Source organism: Amblyomma americanum, chromosome 10 (assembly GCF_052857255.1).
Source record: "Amblyomma americanum isolate KBUSLIRL-KWMA chromosome 10, ASM5285725v1, whole genome shotgun sequence".
NCBI classification, from domain to species: domain Eukaryota; kingdom Metazoa; phylum Arthropoda; class Arachnida; order Ixodida; family Ixodidae; genus Amblyomma; species Amblyomma americanum.
In genome coordinates this window covers 116038474-116056667 of record NC_135506.1, presented here as the reverse complement: position 1 = coordinate 116056667, position 18194 = coordinate 116038474, and the positions used below count along the sequence as shown (strand labels likewise).

The 18194-nt window shown below is 46.4% G+C and overlaps 1 protein-coding gene across 1 annotated transcript in view; it reads right to left on the bottom strand.

Annotated features, from left to right (window-relative positions):
- LOC144106853 (inhibitor of nuclear factor kappa-B kinase subunit epsilon-like) overlaps window positions 1–18194 on the bottom strand; it is a 91615-nt gene that overhangs the window by 50546 nt on the left and 22875 nt on the right. Inside the window, exons 2-8 of the mRNA XM_077639799.1 lie at window positions 16597–16704; window positions 15350–15490; window positions 14353–14482; window positions 12889–12979; window positions 11609–11699; window positions 10420–10577; window positions 9633–9743 (exon numbers count right to left, since the gene is read on the bottom strand). Of these exons, the coding sequence (XP_077495925.1) occupies window positions 9633–9743; window positions 10420–10577; window positions 11609–11699; window positions 12889–12979; window positions 14353–14482; window positions 15350–15490; window positions 16597–16692 (818 nt within the window). The 5' untranslated portion in view covers window positions 16693–16704. The remainder of the gene's footprint in view (window positions 1–9632; window positions 9744–10419; window positions 10578–11608; window positions 11700–12888; window positions 12980–14352; window positions 14483–15349; window positions 15491–16596; window positions 16705–18194) is intronic.

The following is an 18194-nucleotide window of genomic DNA, read 5'->3' as shown; positions in this document are numbered from 1 at the left end:
ATGCCATTAATGAACTTCTGCAGCACTGCTTGGTTCCGTATTTGGTGAAGGCATCCGCTTCGTGGCAGTCGCTGCAGCAACGCGCGATGCTTGCAGTATTTTTTCAGTGGCGGCATTTACCTCCAGCTATCAGTCAAGATTTAGAGATATCAGCATTTTGTGGAGAAAATACTTTGAGGTAAACGGCAATATAAATACCTGGTGCTGTGAGAACGGTGTCGGCTCCGCAGAAAATTTTTACTGAACCTATATTTCGAGACACGCGATTTCGAGGTAATGAAGCTTTACTGAGCTACTCTCGCCAATCGTTTTGCTCGGTGTTTCTTCTAAAATCACTTGCAATATCTTCATGAACGCATGTGGCAAAATAAAGTGGAAAGGGAAGGTTCGAGGAATGTGCGATATAATTTGCACTACTCAAAGAATAACCTCGATGCAACACAGTTCGTGATCTAACAAGTTTTTTCCAAAAGCACTACTTCGCTATAATAAGGTTGAACTGTACACGAATGAAAACCTTTTTCCGTTATTACTATCTCCACATTACAGCTCATGTTATACGCGGGTCCGTATTAGATGCGGGTTTTTACAGTAATCACGAAAATGGGGCAGTACAGATAGAGAAGTACGAACCTGACCCTGTGGAAGCAAAACTTTTGCTTGCAAAAGGCTATCACTGTTGTCTAACTTTTCTTGCTTTGCAGCAGCTTCAAAATTCTGCTCTCGCAACTCGGGAGGCTTCGCCACATCGCTGTTGTGAGAACTGAGGAACGAATGGATGGTGTCAAGTACATCGAACACATACTGCGAGCTTGCCTGCTTTTCTCGGGCTGTTTGTTGTCACAATCCTTGTCATGGCTTTCTTCATTCTTATTGCATAGACTCCTGATCATGGCATCAACTGTTGATTCCTCGTGGACAATTAAATTTTCACACTGCACAGCTTCAGCCACTGCAGTCCCTTCTTCTCACAGCTCTGATGGCTCCGACTCTGGCGAGGCAGCCATTGAGTGCTGCCCACCAGTTAAGCCCCACGTGCTTGAAGGAATTTTCGATTATGGCTGCCTTTGTAGCTGTCCATGTCATGGCCACCATTTCAGAGGTCGTAAACATATCGACCTCTGAGGGGTGCTTCCTCTCAATTTTTAGGATAATCTGTTGAATGAGCCTACCTTGGCGTGCACATTTCACATTGCCCTAGTAAGGACGGAAAATTGAGAGCTTTCTGCTGCAACAAGGTCCCGGACAGTGGCACCTTGTTTGCTCGCCATTCTACAAATCAACCATACACTGCCGTGTCTACATCTTCAAAAGAAGGCGTCGTCATCATCTTGTGCTGAGCACGTGCTCCATTCTGCAACGCTGCCAAGATTAGACTTGTCTTTGAAATGCATGAAATCCTGAACAGTTTCGCAACCATCTTCATTATGCATTGGCAGCTTCAGCGATGTTGCCTGGCTTCTCCAGAAGCATCAAAAACTTGCTTTTAGAGCAGAGGAGGCATCTTTTCGATGGGCGAGCTTAGCAAGTAATGCTTGTGTGACCTGTCAGGCCCCACAAGCCCCCCAACAATGGTCGATGTTCGCCATGCCCTTCATAGAAGCTTGCTACGACTCAAAATGAAGTCCGTAGTTTTTTTTTTAACTGATATTTAATTTTTACCCTATAGATAAAAAAACTGTCAGGTCATTATTTGGTTGCCAATAAATCCATACCTGCCAAATAATATTTTTTGTAATAAAACGGCAGGTTGCCCACAGTCAGCATCAATGCTTGATGCAGACACTTGTAAACAAAAAATGTCCGTGCCCGTAAAAGTGCTTGTTGGCAGTGTGGAAGCAAGAATGTGTGAAACGTGCTCCAGTGCTTTTTTAGTTTCCTGTCATGGCTTGCCCACGAAGAAAACTTGTGGACAGCTACTTCAGAAATATTTCGTTCCAGCGAGGAATTCGTACTTGCAGTTCTCGTTATTGGGGGTTTAACTGTATTACTAGGTAATTTATTATGCAGCCTTTACAGCAAAAACCTCTGTATAAAATGGCCTGTATATTGAGGGACGCCATAAGGCCTGGCCAGACAATCAAACTTTCACATGTATTTCAAATGCCACTACAGTGGCAATCACTGCCCCAAAACTGCCTCCTTAATGAAGCAACTCTCACATTCTATGTCACTAACATGTTCCTCAACCTCTGTCGCCATAGCCTTTCAACAATTCAAACAGTGCAGAACAGAAAAACACATCCAAATAGTGTCCAACAAGAGCAGCTCACGCAACACATTCGTAGCAGAAACTGGAAACTCTACTCTGATGCGAAGACGTAAAGTACAAATGAGCACCAATTCATGCTTTCTTCTGCTCTTTATGCTGTTGGCACTGTGCAGTATGTGTTCTGCACAGGTAAAACATTGTTGTTTTTTTGTAACTTCAAGAGGACAGGTGAAGTTCAAGGGAGACAAAAGGCAGGTTATCCAGGGAAGCTTATATTCTTACGCTGATGGGACATCGCCACAGTTTTCATAGCACTACAAGGTGTGCTTGCCATATGAGACTTATTGCTGGGTGCCCTCTTATCAACCAAGACCAATGACTGCCGAGTGAGCTTCAATGCATGACGATTGCCGCAAGCGAGCATTTACTCTCAGCTCTTCAATCAAATGTTCACCAACCGAGCTAGCTTTGCATTTCAAGGGAGCAACTCCGAAGCAGTTTCGAACATTGTGAGTTTACTACTGCACTCTATTTCTTGGATCTCGCCGTCTTAGTTCCAATAGACGAGTTGCAAAACATATATATACACATGAGCTTCCCAGTGCAACAGGAGTTGCTGCACAATAGCGGTGGGATCTTACTCCGGGACAATAATTAAATGCAGTGCTTGAATCTTCTAGGCCGAGCACGAAAAAAAGAGTTTTTGTGCAATGCAGCAGAGGCTGAGCAAGAAAGAGAAGGAGATGGTGCTTTGTACTCATGCCTAAAGCCGCTCACTAACCCCATGCGGGTGGGTAGTGGGTTGTTCGTTGCTGGGGCTAGGAGGCTAAGGGTGCAGAGGGTCGAAGGGGGGGGTTGGAGAGACCGCATGGGGGCTGCTATGACTGAGCAGCCCATTCTCCACATAGGGACAAAGGCCCGTCTCCCTTCCTTTCTTGCCTGGCCTCCGTTGCATTGCCACAAAAAGCTGACCATTGGCAATGTCAGTGCTCCTCTTAACTTCTGCCCCAAAGTAAAGGAACGTGCCACGGTGCAGGAATTTCTGCCATGCAGAGAAGCTGACTTGTAGGTTTTGAAATAATGAGGAAAACAATTATAAATTGACAAAAACCAAGAAATCAACACCTAAACTGGGTTTCAACCAAACTACGATGCCATGACAAGCGAAAGTATGACGTCAGGGAGATTTTCCACAAAACCTCTTGCATGCACGTTGATTGGCTAAGCTAGCAACTGTAATTGGCTGTCAATCATTGTTTGCCTGAAGTGACCCAAAAACAATGCAGAAATTTTTTTCACTCCGCAAATGCAGAGTGGTTATCAACGGACATGCTGCAAGTGATGTTACACATGGAAGGTTGCCCATAGCAACTTCCTCGACTTAGGCTACGAAATCGGAAAATTTAAAGTTCATTTGTGCTGAAATGAAACGCCGCCTAACTGCTGTTGTGTGTTGGGTTTTATGGCACATAGGCAGCTAAGGCCATCATGCGCCAAGCTCAAGGTGTAGAATTGGCTTTCTGTAGAATGTTTACGAATATCAAAAAATGCCTATGGCGTAGATGACCTAAAAACATTGTGCTGCCTAGTAAAAGAAGAGAAGAAATTTGGAAATCGCTAATGGTAAAAGCCTTAAAGAAGGTCAGGCAGCCTTAGCGGCTATCCTTGGCTAGGCAAGGATCCTGAGGCTCCCAACCAATCAAATAAAAAGCCTCAGCCTACTTCTCAGGAATGAGAAAGTGGCTGAGGTGTATCATGTAATAAAGGGAACCAGTGGTTCAAAAATTACAGTTTTTCGAGGACGCCCGCTGCTTTTAAAAAGCTAAAAACGGAGGGTATGTTAACAATGGCATTATCAGCTAAGAGCAATGTTGGGTGAAAAGGAATGTATTCATGATAAAATTGAGTGAAGTACTTTTTTCTTAGTTTTTCTAGTTTCACACATGAGAATAAAATGTGGTTAACAGTAAGTTCTTCTCCGCATTCCCCGCAACCAGGTTTATCTTGTTTTGTTAGCAGGAAGTTGTGCGTGAGGTGCGTGTGGCCTATTTGCAGACGGCATAAAACCACTTCTTTAAAACGTTCCTGGTGCACACATGACTTATATTCACCCAAAACTGGTTTTACAAAGTGCAGTTTATTATTCACTTCGCTGTTCCAACGTGACTGCCATTTTTGTCTTAATTTCTGTTGAACTAATTTCATGCAGTCATTAAAGGGTATATCTACTTTTTTTATTTCCTTGCCCCGAGCTTGAGCAGCGGCACACAAATTTGCTCTCTCATTTCCTTTTATTCCGACGTGGCTCTGGACCCAGCAGAGTTTAATGTTTTGACCTCGAGCAGTTGCTGTTACTACCGTATTTATTCGAATCTAGGCCGATAGTTTTTTCAAAAAAAAACGAGATGTAGAACTCTTATGTCGGCTTAGATTCGAGGATTTCGTTTCGAGGTTTCGTATTCGTAAAATACGAATAAATGTAGCACGCAGGTGGCGCCCCCACAAAATGCCAACGAAAGACAGCACTGTAGCCGTTGCTTTCCGTAGCCGTTGCTATCCGTAGCCGATACTGATCAAAGCACACATGAGCACTGGCTGCCATTTTGGCCTTGTTCTGTTCTCGTGCGGTGGCGTGAGCACATTCGCAGCAGTGAAGTTTTCGTGCGTTTTCGTTTTCGTTACGTTTTCGCCCAACGCCGCCTCTCCTCCTCCTCTTCTCTCAAAGCTCCTTTGGCAGCTTTTTTTTTTTCAACGGTCCCTCTCGGGGCCATCAATCACGCTTCGGCAGAGCATGCAGGCACGATGCTTCCCGCTGTGTCTCACTCGAGTTCCTCTCTCTACACCAAGTCGCCTATGCGCAGACACATGGTGCAGTCGTTTCGCGCCACGCACTTTCACGTGCGCGGCGACGTAAGAACAGTCGTGTCGCGTCATAAAAATAATTGTGATAATGAGGTATAAACAGTGTTGTTTTTTCGGCCGGCCTACAATCGAGGTAAGTTTTTTTTTTTCTGTGGCCTTCAACTTTCGGGTCTCGGCTTAGAATCGTGGCCGGCCTAGATTCGAGTAAATACGGTATGTTGTGTATGATGTCCCCAAGTATGGGAGTGGTTGCGTTTCTAGAGTGGAGGGCTGTAAGTACACTTAAAGAGTCTGTGTAAATAATAGTGTTTTTGAGGTTTTCGTTTAGTATTTTTTTTGTTGCCACACATACTGCGTAACATTCTGCGCTGAAGATGGATGCGCACTGTGGATGTCGCATTGCTGTCTCCGAATTCCCTCGCACCACTGCGCTTCCTACGTAAACATTCGTTTTTGAACCGTCAGTGTAAAAGTCCGTAAAACTACTGCATTTTTCTTCGAGTGCAAGGAATTCCTGTACTATATGTTGTTTTGGAGTTTGTTTTTTTTGGAACTGCGTAAGGGTAAAATCACAGACTGCCGGAAAATTGTGCCATGGAGGCAGTGGAGCTCGTCTTCGAGCAATGGCAGGTAATGTGTCCAGTAAGCCGAGGTTTTGACACATCTCTTCAAAACGCAGGAGGAGTGGCCTGATAGCTTGTGGTTTGTTGTTAAAAAGTGTTCTTGATGGGCACTTTGTGACTATGGGGTAACATAGGTGTTTGGGAAGCGAACGGATTTTTAAAACGTACGAGCAAGTGAGCATGGTTCTTCGGTCCTCGAGTGACGGTTCGTCGGTTTCTACATAAAGACTGTTAATGGGTGATGTCCTGTAAGCACCAGTGGAGAGACGCAAACCCAAGTTATGCACTGTATCTAGTCGTTTAAGGTATGATGGTCTCGCTGACCCATACACTATACATCCATAATCAAGGGTAGAGCGTACTACAGAGCGGTAAATTTTTAGAAGGCAAGTCCTGTCGGCACCCCAATGTTTTCGTGACAGTACTTTGAGTATGTTCAGGGATCGGGAGGATTTCTTTTTCAGTGAATTTATATGAGGCAGGAAAGTGAGCTTTTTGTCAAAGGCTACGCCTAGGAATTTGTGCTCATTTTTCACCGGTAGCTGTGTTTTGTTCAGGTGTATAAATTGGTCGGCCTGTAAGCCTCGCTTAATAGAGAAAAGAATGGCCACGGTTTTCTGTGTGGAAAACCGGAAACCGTTCTCGTCTGCCCAGGTCACCAGTTTATCCATTGTCAGCTGTATTTGTCTCTCCCATGTTACCAGGTTTGAGGATGTGCAGGCTATTTGCAGATCGTCGACATAGACGGAATACATAATGGTCTTCGGTATTACTTTGGCTATGGAATTTACTTTTATAACAAACAATGTCATGCTCAAAATACACCCCTGAGGAACCCCGTTCTCTTGAACGAAGCCCCTGGACAGGGTTGATCCTAGGCGCACCTGAAATGAGCGGTCGGAAAGGAAGTCCTTCAGGCAGTTCAACATCGTGCCACGGATGCCAAGATCTGCTAAGTCACGAAGGATGCCGAACCTCCAGGTGGTGTCGTATGCTTTCTCGAGGTCAAAAAAGACGGCTAGACAGTGCTGTTTGTGTATAAAAGCCTCTTGGACAGTATTTTCCAGGCGAGCTAAGTGGTCTGTTGTTGAGCATGCTTTCTTAAAACCGCACTGATGGATGTCAATAAGTTCAAGAGATTCAAGCAGAAAAGTTAGTCTTTTATTCAGCACACTTTCGAATGATTTGGCAAGGCAGCTGGTAAGGGCTATCGGCCTGTAACTAGTAGGGGATGTTGGTTGTTTTCCAGGTTTCAGGAATGGTACAATAACTGCTTTCTTCCAGGCTTTCGGCAATCTTCCGAGCACCCACACTTGGTTAAAAAACTTCAAGAGCGCCTCCACAGATGGCTAAGAAAGATGTGCTAGCATTTCGTAATGTATATTGTCAGGGCCAGGTGCTGTCTTTTTTCCGGCCGAGAGAACTTCGTTTATTTCTTGGAGTGTTATTAAACCATTGTACGGTTCTTTTGTGTAGCCCGTTGTTGGAAGTCTATGTTTCTCCACTGCATGTTTATGCTTTAAAAATGTTTCTGTGTAGTGTGAAGAACTAGAAATGTTTGAGAAATGTTCTCCCAAGATGTTTGCCTGTTCCTCTATACTTGTCTGTGTACCTGGAGCTGTTAAGAAAGGAATTGTGTAAGGAGAAAAGCTTCTGTTAAACTTGTGGACTTGTTCGCACATTTTTTTGGACGTAACTGAACTATTTATGCATGATACGTAGCTTCTCCATGATGTTCTTTCGGCATTTCGGCGGATGTACCGAGCTTTTGCTCTAGTCTTTTTTAAGTTGATGAGGTTCTCCTGAGTTGGGTATCTTCGAAAAACTCCCCAAGCTTTATTTTGCTTCTTTTTTGCTTCCCGGCATTCCTGCGTGTACCATACCTTGTTGTTTTGTCGTACTATTCCTGACGATTGAGGAATAGCTTGGCACGCAGCATCAATAATGCAGCTTGTAAAAATTTCATTCAGTTCGTCAACGTTAAGACTGTTTGAAAATAATTTCTCCAGGCTAGCCTTTTCTCTAAATAGTTGCCAGTCGGCTAGGTGTAGTTTCCAACGGCGTGGTTTACTAGGGATGGCTGATGGTGGTGATGAAAAGTTAATCACTACCGGAAGATGATCGCTTCCGTACGGGTTATCGAGAACATCCCACTTAAAATCGGTAAAAACGGAAGAAGAGCTAAAAGATAAATCTATGCAACTCATTTTTCCTGAGGCTGGAGAGCAATATGTGGGTTTGCCTGTATTGAGTAGGCAAACATTATTGCAAAGAATAAAATCTTCTAATATACGGCCCCTAGTGTCTGTCTGTTCACCCCCCCAGAAAGGGGAGTGTGCATTAAAATCCCCAACTACCAGATATGGCTCTGGTAGCTGATTAAAAAGTGATTCTAGGTCATGGAGTGTTACTGCGAGGTGTGGCTGAAGGTATACTGAACATATGGTAATTGTTTTAAAGCTAATGACGGTGACTGCAATGGCTTCATAATTCGTCTGCAGCTGGATTTCACGTGTTGCAACACTGCTCTTAACAACGACAGCAACACCTCCAGAGAGCCTATCTGCCTGCTTACGGTCACGGCGAAAGACTTTATAATTCTTAAAAATATTTTTTTGTAAAGGTCCCAAATTGGTCTCCTGAAGGCACAGTGCTACAGGAGACAGAGCGTAAGAGATCTGTTGCATTGCTGTAGTTATTTAAAATTCCACGGCAGTTCCAGTGGATAAGGAACGCCATGATTATTTTAAGGATGAGTGTTTTGAGACCTGAGGTCCCCCCTTGTTGAGGGCCTGTAATCGTGGTTTTTTCTTTTTTCCGGTCAAGAGAGCCCCGTCGCCGTTGCGACCGAGGCGAGCTTTGACTTGTATCCATCGCCTCCATGGAGGCGCTGGAGTTCCGCGGGGAACTCGCGGGCAGGGGGGTGGTAGACTTCTCCCGAACGGGGGAAGCCTTGCGGGCTGCCGACTTGGAGGACGGCCGGCCCGTTGTTGGGGGTGGCATAGCAGCTCTCGCTGCATCTGCCAGGGGCACGGATGGCCCTGCCTCAGCCTCACTCGGTGTGAACTGGGCAGGTGCCTGAGACCGGTGTGATGCGCCGCGCCCGCGCACCACATCGGCGAAGTTTGTGTGGGGTGTTAAGGAGAAAGTGCCTTGCGACATTGCATAACGCTTTCTTGCCTCTTTAAAAGTGATATTATCTTTTGTCTTTATTGTAATGATTTCCTTTTCTTTTTTCCAGGCAGGACAAGACCTTGAGTAAGCAGCGTGCTCGCCTTCGCAGTTTGCACAGCGTGGCGCGGCGTCGCAGCCGTCTGATTGGTGGTCATTGGAGGCACATTTAGCACAAGTGTTGCGGCCGCGGCAGCTCTGGGAGCCGTGACCGAACTTCTGGCATTTGAAACAGCGTCTAGGGTTGGGGATATAAGGGCGAACGGAGATTTTTGCATAGCCTACCTCGATTGACTCGGGTAGGGTGCATGAGGCAAACGTCAGGACCAGGTGTTTTGTTGGAATCTCTTTGTTGTCTTTGCGGATTGTAATTCTGTGGACGTTGGTAACAATCTGAGGGTTCAGTCCTTCAAGCATCTCTTCTTTTGTTAGGTGCAGGAAATCATTATCTGAGATGACACCACGTACTGTGTTCAATGATCTGTGCGGTGTAACAGAGACAGGAATATCGCCAAAAGTTTCAATGTTTGCAAGCTTTGAAATCTGAGTTATGTCGAGCAGTTCGAGGAGGAGGTCACCACTAGCCAACTTTGTGACTTTGTACTGAGGGCCGCCTAACTGCAAAAATTAGAATAAACGGCCAGTAGATATCTAAGAACATACTTCAGTTTCAGTAAAGTATGTGGAGGCCAAAATACCTCAGAGTTACCCCTTAAAAAGCTGCCCTGCGCCCACGAACAATCAACCACAAGGACGTCACTCACGGTGAAAGGAGGCAGGTCCTGGGCAGTTCTTTGCTCCACTCGATGGGACCGCTCTCGGTGTGCTGGACGCCCGAGATGACACCGGACTCTTTCTTGGAGGTGATGCAGAACCTGCGGCCAAGCCAAAGAGCAGCTCGTGAAGCAGGGGCGGACATATTGGTGGCACATGGAGGGGGCGGTCCTGCTTCCGCAATGCATTTCTCAAACTTTTTCATCGTAAAAAAAAAAAAAGGTGGGGGGTTTCACGGTTTTACTTCTCTAGCCTCTGTAATCTGCAAGTGACTGTAAACATGGTGTTGGTCTGTAGCTCTACCTGAGTTGCAGATATGAATGGCCACTGACTGAGCCCCGAGTTTGTTTTCTGAACAATGATATGTAATCGCTGCCTCCTGCAAAGGCACTAAAATGCATTTACATGTTGCAGCAAATGCCTAAAGGTTAGCCTGTCAGAGGCACTAAAGGGTGCTTGTTGGTAGCACATACACGCATGAAATCACTTGTTGCTCAACAGGCACCAATGTTCACACAAGCTAAACACATTTGCGTAGGCACCACAAGTGGCGCAGAGAGTCGAGCTGAGCTTCTACTTCAACCTCTGCAATGGCAGCTAGCAACAGGATTCCCTCCGCAAATCAAGACTTACCATTATCAGGAAGTTACTATAAAAAAATGATCCGCAAGCTGCCCTTCACAACAGTATCCCAACTGGACAAACGTTGGTACTGTCAGCCAATGCAAGTCTACATACACAGGCCCCAGCCCTAATGTGCCACCCACACACACATACATGGTGTCCTTGTTGCGGCGACCACCATAGGGACGGAACGGCAGCGCCCCCGTGGCCACGTGGTACAGGGTCACCCCGATGCTCCACAGGTCCACCGTGGCTCCAAAGGACTTGCCAGCACTCTTCTTCAGCACCGCCCGCTCGTACATGTCAGGGTGCTGCGCCACGGCCATTACACACTCAATGTGACAGGGCGTTGGCAACATTACACGTTTTGACCCTTACTGCACCCATTCATGTGCTGCAGTTTATCTCACACATACGCAAAACCAAGCTTAAGTAAACCTTCTCAACAGACACTTCATGCCTGCAGTTGTGAAAAAGTTATGTAATTTTATCCCTAATCCAGAATGTAGAGCCTACATCAGTGTAAAAGTTTCTTGCTTTTGAAGTAGCAACAATGTTGGCAGGCACCAGTTATCACTGCAAAAAACATGTCCAGTTACAGGCAGATGTGTACAGCAAAAAAACTTGCAGTTGCACACAATATTGAGCTCTTGCAAAAGCACTTTTCTATTATAACCCTGACAAACAAAAAAAAAACCATACACAGTGGCACAATCTACATGCAATAGATAGTTACAGAGGGGATGTTTGCAAATACTGTACTTGCTTAATTTGTGCACTTATTTAAATTTAGGCTTCAAAAAAGGGGTGCGTAAACTGTGTGAAGATTTCACGACCACGTCCTAGAAAACTCTACAAACGCCAAAATGCACAATAAGTACTCTGTAGGAAGTATGCCCAGACGTCGCAGTGACGGCCATTTTGTAATGCATGTAGCATGGCTAAAGGCTGCAAGCATACCTAATTGGTTTATCGCCACCTGATCAGGTTTGCACTGCTGAGCCTGCGCGCAGAACCACAAAATGGCATTCGTGATGTCACATGAATACCTCGGATATTGCCGCCTATACATGGACCCAGCAGGCTGCCCAAACATGGTAAATCTAACAGGCCCAGTGAATGAGGCAACCGATTATGTCATGGGGATAGAGTGGACCAAGGCATAGCACAGGGTACCACAGTGGGTATGCAGGGACGTCCCAGGAAGGAAGGCGTGCATGCTGTAAGCACCCGCTCCTCCTCAGTGACAAGAGCAGGATTACGAAATTCACATCTTCTCTGCCTTTCCTCTTCCCCTTGCTACAGAAGCGACTTCAGTGGATGCGAAGCATGCATTCCTCACCAGGTACTCCTCGGTGCCGTACAGCGACATGAACTGCTGGTCGTCCTGCAGCTCCCGGGCAGCACCAAAGTCAGCCAGCTTGTACACAAACCTGGGAAGGAAACAAGACTTCAATTGCTATATTTAGCCAAATTTTTCATTTCTATGCCCAAGTCATAACCAGGTTCTCAAACTCACGTTTTTGTGAACGGACATTTCTGCATTTTGTCCCCACTAAAATTGTATCAAAAAAAAAGGCCCCCCAAGAGTGGGCAAGACTCCAGCCCATAAACTTGCACTCAGCAGCAGAACACCACAGCTGCTCAGCCGACAGGCTGAACAAGCAGCAGCGCTCGCACGGTGATGACAGCAGCCACTGCTGCGCTGGAGACTGCATGCGTTGATGCATCAGATGCTCAGCTGCAGTCGATGATGTTGTGCATGTTTCTTCGAGTTACTGTTCAAATAATATTGACATACCCGTTGCTTTGGCATTTTTGCATGCTTTCTCGCTTTTTTCTGAGCTCTCAGCGAAGCTCTGCGGTACTTGGCTTCAACAGGCCGAGACTGCTTTATAATTGTAAGAACTTTTATTTACGTATTTATTTTCCATTTTCTTGGGTCTTAAATGCCTCCCTCGCATTACATACATGCAGATATGGCAATGCTGATGAAAACAGCATTTCCAAATCTCATTAATTCGGTGTTCAAGCAACCAGAAAAATATTTGAATTATGCAAAAGTTCGAATTATCGAATGAGCATAAAAAAACTGCCCAAAAATCGTTTGCACCACAGTAATTTTTTTTAACCAACGCCTAGATGAAGGTTTCATACATCCGAGATGAATACCAAGCAACAACGATTTTTCACGGTTCTGTCAGATGTTCAACAGTCAGGAATGTCGAAGAACAGCTGACTAGCAGCAAACAGTTCAGTAGGATTCTGGTGTGCGATCGAGGTTACCAGAAGTTTGCTTTCACAACTGTTTGTCCAGGGGGACTGCCACTGTGAACGAGGCAATGTGAACGGCACTCAGTTCATCCCCTCACCTATCACACCTTTCAGAGCTGCACATGGCGATGTGGCCATTCAGACTTTCCCAAACCTGCCTTGCGCCCCCGTGCATGCTCGTGGTATGGTGCAGCAGGAATGTGTGAGTAAATTTTTTTTTTTTAAAAGCCTGGGTTATAAATTAGGAGTGCACAAACTAGCAATGGTGCAAATCATGCGAGTAAATATGGTATCAAACTAATCAGCCCAGCAAGTGGTGACTGGATGCACAAATGGCATCTGCCTCACCTGCCATCCTCAGCGACATACTTCATGATGTTCCCCGGCTTGAGGTCTCGATGAATGATGTTATTGTCCCGAAGGTGCTTCATTCCCGCACCTGGAAAGGAGAGGGTTGTCATCAACGCGCACTCATGCGCCCATTTTTGTACCAAATGTTTTATACACTAGCAGTATTGTTTGGCAAATGGCAGGAAAGCAGCGGCTCATTGCAACGCAGGCATGTCAGGTTGCTTGACAAATATAATGCAAGGCAAATTCCATGGGCCAAGCTATTGTAATCTTTTTTTGGTTTACAGAAAATTATTGATAATTTGACAATAAATTTGGGGCCAATATACTGAAATTTTGTTTTGGTTCACAGAGAATTAGTTCATGCTTTGTCAATAGATTTGAAGTGCATTATTTTGAAGCCCCAGCTAAGTTCTCAGTACAAGACATCCTGCCAGGCTCAGCAGGTGAACTCTTACAGTACTGTGGCCTCTGATTAATTTGGACTTCCAGCATATTCGAACGAATGCTTCAGTGCCATCAACATGAAGTGTTTTAAAAGCATCACATTAACTTCAACTCAGCATATATTGGCTTACGGTTTATAACGGTTTAATCCCAAAGCGATTCGGGATATGAAGGGCCACCAGGGGTTCTTTAATGTGCACTGACATCGCGCAGTACACGAGCCTCTAGACTTTCGATAAAGGCAAAATTCGACCACTGCGGCCGGGATCGAACCCGCGTCTATCGGGTCAGCGGCTGAGTGCCATAGCCACTGAGCCACCGCGGCTGGCCTCTTGGCATATATTGAACAAATTTCAGTCCCCTTCAAGTTCAAAACCCCGAGAGTTCACTGTACTACCATTCCGCTGGTCCATGCAAGGCTCAAATTTACATTATGCTCTACTGACTTATATTATCATATTGCTTTTATTGAGCAGGCATGAACTTCAAACAAAGTTCAGTGGCCAAAAGACTCAAGAAAATGTTTTCCTGCAGCCAGGGCACTAAAAAATGAATCAAAATCTCTCATTAAGCACAGCCTTTGTTGTCAACCAGCTTTGCCAGCGTAAACTGCGCTGCAAAAAGTGGGCACAAAACGTCCATTGCAGCTACATTAAAAAGCAAGCCACAAATAACACCATATCCTAGCTCAGTCGGCACTCAGAAATGGCTCTGCAGAGAAACCACAAGGAAAGTAAACATTAAGTCTTAACAAGGTCATTAGCTGAGTAAGGCAAACGAATATTTCGGACTAGATAACAAAAAAATATGGTTTGACTTTTTTTTAAATTCATGTATGGGCTGCACCTTCAAAATTCATACCAAAAATTTTTAGAAATGACCCTGTCCTTACATAATTTTCTATTTCAAGTTGGCTGGTGCACAGCCGTGGGAGCAAACAACTAAAAAAATCCGTGTACAAGGTACCTGAATAAAAATCAAGCCAAGTTGAGGAGAGAAGGGCAGTGCACTCACTGAGGTCACGGAGGACACACAGGAAATCCTGTTCCTCAAGCCCATAGCTGTTGGCCGGGTCGTCCAGGATGGTGAAGAGGCTGCCCCCCGTGCACAGCTCCATCACCAGCACCTTGCTGCGGCTCTCCACCTGGTGAGCAACAAAGGCAACCGTCACAAACGAGGACTGCATGCATAGCCAGCTTCGATGTGTGCATTATGCGCGCCAATATTAGTCGAAGCAATAATTCCCACCAGCTAACAAACATGAAAGAACACAAGGGTAATCACCCATAATCAAATCTTTCAGTGCAGGCATCTTAAAAACATCAACACTGGTAATCGCAACGTGGTGTGCAAAACAAACAGCAAGTAAAAAAATTTAAATAGTAAATCGTGGAGTTTAATGTCCCACAGCAACACATGGGCTATGGGTGACAACGCCATGACAGTCTGAAATTAATGTGGACCATCTGTGTTCTTTAACGCGCGCTAACATCGCACAGTACATGGGCGCTTTTGTATTTCACCTCCACCAAAATGCGACAGGGAATGAACCCGCGACCTTGGGATCAGCAGCACAACAGCAAAGCCGCTAACTGGGCCACTGCGGTGGGTCAAAACAAATGCAAAGCGCCTGAGCCCCGCTCAGAACACCAGCCTCCTTTCGAGTTGTGTTAAGCACTCTGCCTTGCCAACACAAGAACAACACTTGCAAAAAATGCACCCTTGATTCAGAAAAACTCTCTGCACAGGTTACCATTTCTTGCTTGCAGTGAGGCCAAATACCATGCCCCTCCCAGCAATCCAGAGACACCAAATCTAAGCTAGCCATATAAAACAACACCACGCCACACCCACATGAGTAAAGCTCGCTGCCACAGTGCACAAGCTTAGCTTGCCCTAGCTAAAAGTAACAGAATCACGGCAGACAAACTCAGCCCATCCTTGCAACATCATGGGTTAAGTCCAAAGGAGAGCTGGCCAGATTAGATACATGCAAAAAGAAGTGCCTCACATCCTCCTCGACCGCTAGCAGTCGCACGATGTTCTCGTGGTTGACAATCTTCAGCACCTCAAACTCGCGCATCTGCACCTCCATCGGCCGCAGCTGGCTGACCTGGTTGAAGGTCTTCACCGCCACTGGCTCACCCGTTTGCTGCAACGACAATAGGGAAAGCAAGGTATAAAACAGCACTTCTCCTAAAACAAAGGCCAATGTTCAAAAAATGGTTCTTAAAAACCACAAACAAGGTGATGATTCTCAGCACTCTGCCGGGTACCATTACAGAATTACCATACAACGCTATTACACTCTTCTTTACACTTAGCTACGTTCTTAATTAAAGCAAGCCTCATCAAGCAAGACCAGCCTGGTCAGACAGGCATGCTGACTGATCAAATAAGAAAAAAGTTCTGCCAGGACCAGAGGCATAAGTGGACAAACCAGCACTATTATGGGCAGCTGAACCTTCTGTCCTTCTGTGCCCTGCAGCCACGGATGGGCAAGAAAGGTAAGGAGACAAACCTTTGACCCCGTGCAATGGGGACTAGGCCACTTCAGCCCTAGTGACCCCACACTGGCTCTGCTCCCCCCTCCCCTCCTCCTCACCCACCTTGACACTCTGCACCCCTAGTCCAAACAAAGGGCTGTCTCATTCCCTTTCCGGCCCAGCCTTGGCTCTAGAGCCAAGGAAGTTGTCCATGAGTATAGGAAAATACAAAGCATTCAACTGACAGACATAAAACAAACACTGAGAGAGTCAGTTCTCACAAACAACACATGATCGCAACACCTCGAAAGCAAAAATTAACATCATTTTTAAGTGTTGCTCAGGTAATATCTGCAAACCAGCCAGTTGGCAAATCCACTGGACCAATAATATTTCCCTTGCCCACAAGTGTATATATGGTTGCAGAAAAGAAAAACAGCGAAAAAAAGCAAGGCATTACCACAAAATTTTTTAGAATAAAATTATACCACACAATAAAAAAAACCATTGCTATGGTGACGACAGTTATGAAAAACACAGAGATAATGAGTGCATACAAACCGAGAAACAAAAATGCCATGAATGCATATCGCCACGTTAAACATGAAATAGGAATCAGCTGAATACGAGAAACAACACAATTTAAGGAACCCAAACAACAAATCAACAAAAATGGCAGCCACCATGGCGATGCCAGTGCAGAACAGGAGAGCCTAACCACTCACTCACAGGCCATAACACTTGCACCACTGATACTACATTCAACACCAACCTTGTGGACACCCCGGTAGACAGCTCCGGTGGCACCCTTGCCAAGGACAGCCGTGGTGCTCCAGACGTAGTTGGCTGAGCCCCGTAGGTGCGCCATGGCCACACTTATCTGCACAAGAGAATACGCACTGCTGCCCAACACACATTCTGATCAACAGAGGAGGCACCTCCATAGGTCACAGCATGTTGCCACATTGTCACTACACATGAAACTCCTAACAAATGGCAATGAAAAAGGTGTGTGTGTGTGTGTGTGTGTGTGTGTATGCGTGTGCACCTTACACAAAGCCTTCAACAATGGCGCCACTGGCAAGATTAAATGGAATCTATACCTCCTGCGGCATCTGCACCTGACCCCCACCACATGCTCACCTTCACCTAGCTATCAAAATCATTCCACTTGACATCCAGGGCCAACTGCGCATCAAGCCTCTACCCAGATACATGAACCTCGAGCTACATGAGGCAGACGCCAGGCCCGAGCTGAATATTACACTAAACACTACAGAGGCAGGCCTGACATCCTCTACATCAACGTGGCTCAAGACACTGCCAGGCTACTATACCGCTGTCGCCACCTACAAGGATGGCACCATCGGGGCCACAGCCACCCTCCATGTAAACAAACCTTACGGAGGCTGAGCGCGCGGCTATCTCCTTTGGCACTCATACACACTACACAAGATCCCAACATCACTGAAATCTGCACCAACTCCCAAGGTGCATACTGTGACATTCCTTGCGTGTGCTACGAGGTTCCGCGTTCGACGGCGCGGCGTAGACGGAGACCCAGATGACAGCAGCATCATCAATTACCCAGCCATGCTCTTTGAGTGACGACCAGAACGAAGGCGTTTAAGCCCAACCGGACCCAACCGGACCCGCCGCCGCGGGGAAACGGGCTTTATCCTCCCCAATTGGCGTGGCGGTTCCAGGGGCGGCCCTCCCGAGCACATTCCAGGACAAGGGAACTGTCAGCGGGCCAGAGCCCGCCTTACCTTGAGGAGCGAGTGTCAGTTGATGGATGGAGAATGGAGGCCGGTGACCCGCGGGAACTGTCAGCGGGCCAGAGCGCGCCTTACCACAGCCGACGCTATGCGCTACCTCGAAGACAACCTTCTTTCCCTCGGACTCAACACGTGAGGGTGGCGAGACGTGCGGTGGTATGTTTGTGCGCCCAAGTGAAAGCCCTAGCCCCCCTCCTTCCCCTCCGGCGTGGGCGTCCTCACCCTAGGGAGTGTGGAGAAGAGGATATAAAAATCGACAAGCAGTACGGAAGAGGACGCTCAGGACGACATCGTTCGCCAAGAGGGCCTTCAGTGCCGAAGCCCGACGGCGTGCAGCTTCTGCCAGCAACCGCTCGAGCCCAACTCCGGAGCCACTCCATCGCCCCCATGAAGTCGTCAGCACGTAAGCTCGGACGCCCCAGCCTCTGAATCTTAATCATGTATAATTATTGAATATATCTGTTTGTTTAAACTGAGCCATACGGTGTCTCTTTGCCTCTCCGTCCCGTGTGGACCTGCGCATTATGGGGGTCATCACAATACCGTCACTACCAGCAAAGTAGCATCACACCAGCTGCCCGATGCATTCTCG